General features: G+C 47.2%; 1 protein-coding gene across 1 annotated transcript; it reads left to right on the top strand.

Annotated features, from left to right (window-relative positions):
- The first annotated feature begins 2,273 nt into the window (after nt 1–2,273).
- Nucleotides 2,274–6,936, top strand: LOC138723283 (endogenous retrovirus group K member 8 Gag polyprotein-like). Its single transcript, XM_069862233.1, has 2 exons — nt 2,274–3,213; nt 6,332–6,936. The coding sequence occupies exon 1, from the start codon at nt 2,305–2,307 to the stop codon at nt 3,049–3,051; it is 747 nt and encodes a 248-aa protein (XP_069718334.1). The 5' UTR covers nt 2,274–2,304; the 3' UTR covers nt 3,052–3,213; nt 6,332–6,936.
- Nucleotides 6,937–7,181: the final 245 nt, after the last annotated feature.

Raw genomic sequence — 7,181 nt, 5'->3', positions numbered from 1 at the left:
CCACCACATTGGTGTCTGTGAGCTGATGGACTGAGCGGCCTGGGGTTGGTCGCCATGCCGTTCCTGAACCAGGTCACCACGCCTCCGAAGGCAACGCCTCCGAAGGCAACAAGTGGTGCCGAAACCCAGGAAGTCGCCTGGAATCGGGTGAACGGCGGCCGGAGCGGCAGGACCAGCCCGGCGGGGAGGACGCTCCCGGACCAACAAGGAGGATGGAAACCCTTGTGAAAGTCGTATCGCAATTACATAAGTAGTGGGGTATAGATTGTAAGCCTAAAGATTTTATTCTCGCAGTTGCGAGGCTTTTACAAACTGGGGTCATTGACCAGCTGGTGGATATTCTCCACCCCGAGGTGTGGGATAAATGCACCAGAGCGTTCGCCGAGGACATGATGCCCTCGGGTTCTGGGAAAAACCGTAAGTCGTGCGGGAAAGTCGTACAGGCCCTGCAGAAGGCCATGCAAGAGCAGGAGACCTGGAGGGCGGCAAGGGACTGTTTGCTGGCTGTGGAAGGGTGGCTCGACGACCGAGGATATGATTTAATAGCAGTGAACAATCCAGGGTTCAACATTCAGGATTAAACCTGGCGTTCCCCTTTAAGCTGACCTCGGTATGTTGACCGGGAGAAGCGCATAACAAAAGCCCGGAACTCAGCGCCGGAAAGTCCCTGAAACGCCCGGACCAGCCCCCTTCGTGTGCTCAACCCTCTTGAGCCAATCTTGTAACTTTTAAGGCGCGTGGACAGTATAGTAGGACCAATTATAAGTTGTTTGTTGGCGCGTGCTCTGCTGGAAAAGTATATAAGGAGTGTTGTGTTTATGAATAAAGGAGAACGACTATACTCACATTGAGACTTCATCGTTACTCGGGGTCCGGCTCCCACACCCACATCTGGTAGCAGAGGATGATTTACGGTTTTTTTTAATTTCTCCGAGACTGCGGTACGGCAGCTAGAGGAGGGGGCGTGGGAAACTCCGGCTAAGGGAAGCGCTATCCGGGCTAAAAGAGCAGGGTAGACGCTGGTGTGAGGTCGCACCTCACCCCTTAGGCGCAGCTATGGAAACAGACGCTGCGGCCACATTGCTTGCGGGAATCCTCTCTAAGAGAGGGCATGATATACCCGCAAAGCAGGTAATAGGGTTGATACAGTTAGGTCAAAGATGGGGTCATTTTGAAGACCTGCATACGATATTTTCGGTCACGGACTGGCAAAACTACGGGGACACCTTATGGGACAAAACTATTTCAGGATCCGAAAAGGAACAAAAAGAGGTTAAGGCCGTCCGTGCAGATTGGCGTCTCGTTTTAGAGACGTTAAAGGAGATGAACACGGAAAGGGAGGTAGCTTGTGCAGCAATTAGGATGCTGGGACCTGTATCTAACGCTGAAAGGGTCCCAGCCAAACCAGGTCCAATTTCTCGATTATTTGGGCTACCTGCGGTAAAAGGCATGATAGGAACTGTGTGTAAAACTGTTACTGACTTGAAAAGCAGGGATGAAGTAGATGAGGAGTGGAACGGGATCACTGCACAACAGCCAATCGAACTGGAAGTTGATGCCTTGAGCGATTCCGGTTCGACTGAGGAATACACGGAAGTGCGTCGGGAGGGAGGAACGGCTGGCTGCGGTTGCCGCCCTCGTTCTGGCGCCCCTCCTCCACTGCGGCCTTCTGCTCCTCCCATCGAGGAACTGATTCTTTCAGCGCCACCCACCCCACCACCCCTTTGTCCTCCGCTGCCGCCACCTAGTGGTTCATCTGGCAATTCAACACCATCTGCAAGACAGAGGACTCGGCGGCCGGTGGATGCTACCACGCAGCTATTGCAAACCGTTTTACAACGTCTTGACGATTTGGAAATACGAATAGAAAGACAGGGACAAACTCTGCCACCTTGTTTGTCTACTAATCGGCCAACTTTGCCACAAGGTACACGATGGACTGGGGTCATTAAGGATGCTATAATGCAGGGACACTTGATGACTCCAAATAACAGTGAAGGGCTTATGCACTTAGCCTTTCCTGTAATTCAAGAAAACGGACAAGGGAAGTGGGAGCCACACGACTGAAAAATTTTACAACAAGCCCGTATCACCGTAACAACGTATGGACCAAAATCAGAAGCAGCACGTCAAATTGTGACGTGGATTTTTTCGGCGGATCTGATGTGCCCATATGATGCACAAAATTTAACGAGACTGTTATTGACCCCAACTCAGTTTTTATTGTGGCAATCTGCCTGGCAGCAACGCGCAGTTGCAGAAGCGGCGCGCCGACAGGACCATCAAGATCCCTTGCGAGGAGTAATGGCGGCAATGCTCACAGGTCAAGGACAGTATGCAGATACTCAAATTCAGATAACATTCCCAGCCGATATGTTACGTTTATCTGCCCGATTGGCCTTGGAAGCATTTTTAAACCTTCCAGGGCCAAGCGCGCCATCTTTTGGAAATTTAGTCCAAGGAGCAACGGAAGATTATGCTCATTTTGTCGATCGACTTTGGGAAACTGTTATGAATCATCCTGATCTTTCTCCGGAAAGTAAGGAACAGATGTTTAAAGTATTAGCCTTTGATAACGCCAATAAAGCTACAAAACAAATTCTGGCTGGGCTCCCTAAGGAAGCCGGAGTTGAGGAAATGCTTCTTCGGGTGGAAAGAGCCGAATCTCATAGACAAACCAGTACTATTGCTGCTGCTGTGCAGAGCGTGATACGTGAGATTACTCAACCAACCGCTGCAGTAGCAAGAAAGCAGAAATATCGGGACGCGACATCATCTTCTGCTCAGCCTTTTCGTGGGAAATGTTACCGATGTGGAAATGAAGGGCACGTGAAAAAGAACTGTCGAGCAACACTTTGGTGTGACAACTGCCAGAGGCCATCCCATGCGACAAAGGCCTGTGCGGGAAACGGAGGACCGAGCGCGGACAGAGGCCGCGTGCGGACACAAATGAATCCTCTACAGACCTATCAGCCCAAGAACCATGTTTTCTACAGCAACACCAGCCAGCAACCCGAGGGAGCTTGGGAGTCGACGTGGAGACCGCAGTAGATATCACTCTTATAGACTCTACTGTACAAAAGATTCCTACCACGGCTCGTGGCCCACTTTATCATCAGGACAGTAAAATCGGGGGTTTCTTACTGGGTCAATCGTCTGCTGTCATGAAGGGAATAATTGTCTTACCTGGACTGATTGATGCCGATTTTACAGGTAATATACAGATAATGGCATATACATTGTATCCACCTATTTTTATACCAAAGGGTAGTAAAATTGCGCAGATTGTCGCCATTGAAGGTATTTTACCATCGCTGCGCCCTTCACAGGCCTATAGAGGTGATCAGGGTTTTGGATCTACAGGACCTGCTGTCTGTTTTACTACCAAAATGCATCAACGACCTATAGTACCGGTTAAACTGTCATGTCAGAATGAAGATCAGCAAATTCAGGCCATGTTAGATACCGGTGCAGATGTGACAATAATCAGTCTAAGAAAATGGCCTCAACACTGGCCAGTAGAACAGCCTTCGTCATCTATAGCTGGTGTGGGGGGACATTCTGTCCCTAAGGTCAGTCGAGATCCTGTTCAATTCGAATTCCCTGAAGGCCAAATAGCTGTCCTTAAAGTATACGTGATGGCATTACCAGGGACTTTAGAGGCTCTTATAGGAAGGGATGTATTGAGTCAAATTGGAGCAGTTTTGACAACACGCCCTTTTTAGTATCGGCCGCTGGGGAGCAGTTGCCCAACCCGCCGTTGACTTGGAAAACGGATGAGCCGGTGTGGGTTGACCAGTGGCCCATGACTAAGGAGCGACTGCAAATAGCTAGACAATTGGTTGCTGAACAGCTAGCAGCAGGGCATATAAAGCCATCCATTAGCCCATGGAATACACCTATTTTTGTAATACCGAAAAAGAATAAGGAAAAATGGCGGTTGCTACATGATCTTCGCAAGGTCAATGATCAGATGTTACCTATGGGGGCGTTGCAACCTGGTCTGCCCTCACCTAATATGTTGCCAGCTGGATGGCATACTCTAATAGTAGACTTAAAGGACTGTTTCTTCACAATTCCACTACATTCACAGGATACACCAAGATTTGCTTTTACAGTTCCCGCCATAAATAAATCCGAACCTGCAGAGCGGTATGAATGGGTGGTTTTACCACAGGGAATGAAAAACTCACCCACCTTGTGTCAATTGTACGTTGCATGGGCCTTACGACCCATTCGTCAACGATGGTCAAAGACAATTATCTATCACTATATGGATGATATACTTTGTTGTCAAGAGGCCCCCTTTGACGACATGGCATTAAAAACCTTAATAGACATGTTAGCAGCAAGAGGACTTGTTATTGCACCTGACAAAGTACAAAGATCAAGCCCCTGGAAATATTTGGGTTGGCATATCACTGATGCTCAAATTCGGCCTCAAAAGATAGAGCTCAAAACTTGTTTAAAAACAGTGAAAGATGTACAGACATTGCTAGGTGACATTCAATGGATACGTAACTGTGTCGGGATTTCAAACACCGAAATTGCCCCGCTGACTGCGTTATTACGCAATGCGGACCCAGCTCATGAGATTGAACTTACTGGAGAACACCATAGCCTGTTGCAAAAAATTGTTTGCAAATTGCAAACTTCTTGGTCATCTCGGCGAATCGTAGATATACCTATTTCACTTATAGTGTGTAATGGTTTAGAATCACCGTATGCCGTCATTTGTCAGTGGCAAAACAAAAAGGGGGAGACAGTCTCTACCTTACCTATAGAATCGTCGCACTTACTGGATAGTAATGCCACTGACAAAGACGGGTTTGATGAATTTATCATCTTGGAATGGGTATTTCTAAGAGTGCAGCAAAAACAAGTATCCAAACCCGACCTGATGCCGTAGCAGAATTGGTACGAAAAGGTAGATCTCGAATCATTGAGCTCACTGGACAAGAGCCTGCAGATATTAGCATCCCAGTTAATGCTGTAGACCTGGAGTGGTGGTTACGAAATGTAACGACAATTCAGGAAGCCCTATTAGGATTTGTAGGGAAAATACATTCACAGCACCCACAAGGGAAAAGGTGGCAAATATTGTGCCGAAATCAGTGGTTGGAAAAAACGAAGGTCAGCACACAGCCACTGACAGACGGTCTTACTGTCTATACTGATGCCGGAAAACGGTTGCATCGTGCTGTCTGTGTATGGCACAATGGCAACGCATGGCACAAACACGTTATAGAGGGACAACCTCAAGATTCTCTCCAAACTTTGGAATTAACTGCTGTAGCCTGGGCCTTGTTAAATTGGTTGAACGTTCCTCTCAATGTTGTCACAGACTCACTATATGTGGCAGGAGTAGTGCCCAGGTTAGAAGATGCTCTTATAAGAGAAACAAACAATCCCAGACTAGGGACATTATTTATGCAGTTGCAATCAACACTTCAACAACGTATTGAGCCTTGTTGTATTATTCATGTTCGTAGTCACCAACTTGACGTGGGGCTGGGAGAAGGAAATCAAATAGCTGATAGTTTGGTTAGTCCAGCTCAACATATGCCGCCTATGGATAAGTTTCGTCAAGCAAGGCAGAGCCATGAGCACTTTCACCAGAACGCCAAAGGTTTAAGATGACAATATGATTTAACAGAAAATGAAGCCCGCAGTATTGTACAGGCTTGCCCACAATGTGGGAATCACGGCCCGGGAGTAGGGATAGGAGTTAACCCTAAAGGTTTAAAATCCTTAGAACTTTGGCAAACAGATGTCACACATATTGCGGAATTTGGAAGGTTGAAATGTGTTCATGTAACAATTGATACCTTCTCGAAATTTGTCTGGGCAACTGCATTGCCTGGGGAAAAGGCATAACACGTTTGTAAACATTTGTTATCTTGTTTTGCGGTAATGGGGGTGCCTGAGACCATAAAAACGGATAATGGGCCTGCCTATAGTAGTCAAAAGACGAGGATCTTCTTGTCTAAATGGGGAGTTCGACACCTTACAGGGATTCCGCATTCCCCTACTGGACAGGCTTTGGTAGAGCGAACGCATCAAGTTTTAAAAGATTATTTGCAGAGGCAGAAAGGGGAAGACATGGATGTGCAAATGAGGTTAAGTAAGGCATTATTTACGTTGAACTACTTGTGTTTAATGGGTAACAGAGAAGAGCCATCAGTAGTAATACATCATCAGAGTATAAAGTTAAGTGAAAAAACAACTATTCCTCGCTTTCGAGTGCTATATAGGGATCCGATAACTGGGGTATGGAAAGGACCTGTTGCTGTTATATTTAATGGTCGAGGATATATGTGTGTTTCCACAGAGGGTGGTCCTAAATGGATACCAGCTAGAAGCATTCGACCCTATCGAGAATCATCTATGGCACGCGACCAATTGCCAACACAAGAAGACAATGCGAGTGAATAAATGAAGAGATCAGAAGTTTGTTATCTTGATGTTTTGTGTACTTGTAGTAGTTGGACTAATGTTGTTGATAATGGTAGTTTTAGGGATAGCACTTTTTAGCTGTGTAATATTATGTGTAAGAAAAATGCTGTTGCACGTAACGAATGAAGCCTGGCTTGTTCAAAAACAAAAAGGGGGAGTTGTGGAAGGGTGGCTCGACGACCGAGGATATGATTTAATAGCAGTGAACAATCCAGGGTTCAACATTCAGGATTAAACCTGGCGTTCCCCTTTAAGCTGACCTCGGTATGTTGACCGGGAGAAGCGCATAACAAAAGCCCGGAACTCAGCGCCGGAAAGTCCCTGAAACGCCCGGACCAGCCCCCTTCGCGTGCTCAACCCTCTTGAGCCAATCTTGTAACTTTTAAGGCACGTGGACAGTATAGTAGGACCAATTATAAGTTGTTTGTTGGCGCGTGCTCTGCTGGAAAAGTATATAAGGAGTGTTGTGTTTATGAATAAAGGAGAACGACTATACTCACATTGAGACTTCATCGTTACTCGGGGTCCAGCTCCCACACCCACAGCTGGCCACCCCGAAATTGGGAGTTGGGGCGGCCACGCAGACTCTGCACCCCCCAGATGGTGATGATTATGCTGAGTCTAAATATTTGCGAGAGGGCGATACGTCCCGTCAATCCCCAAACCCTGACCCGCTTACGGAGGGACAGAAACGAGCGGAATCCTTCTGGGGTGGGTTGACCGAG

Source organism: Phaenicophaeus curvirostris, chromosome 1, assembly GCF_032191515.1.
Source record: "Phaenicophaeus curvirostris isolate KB17595 chromosome 1, BPBGC_Pcur_1.0, whole genome shotgun sequence".
Taxonomy (NCBI): Eukaryota; Metazoa; Chordata; class Aves; order Cuculiformes; family Cuculidae; genus Phaenicophaeus; species Phaenicophaeus curvirostris.
The sequence above is the reverse complement of the archived record's forward strand: the minus strand, read 5'-3'. Positions and strand labels throughout refer to the sequence as shown.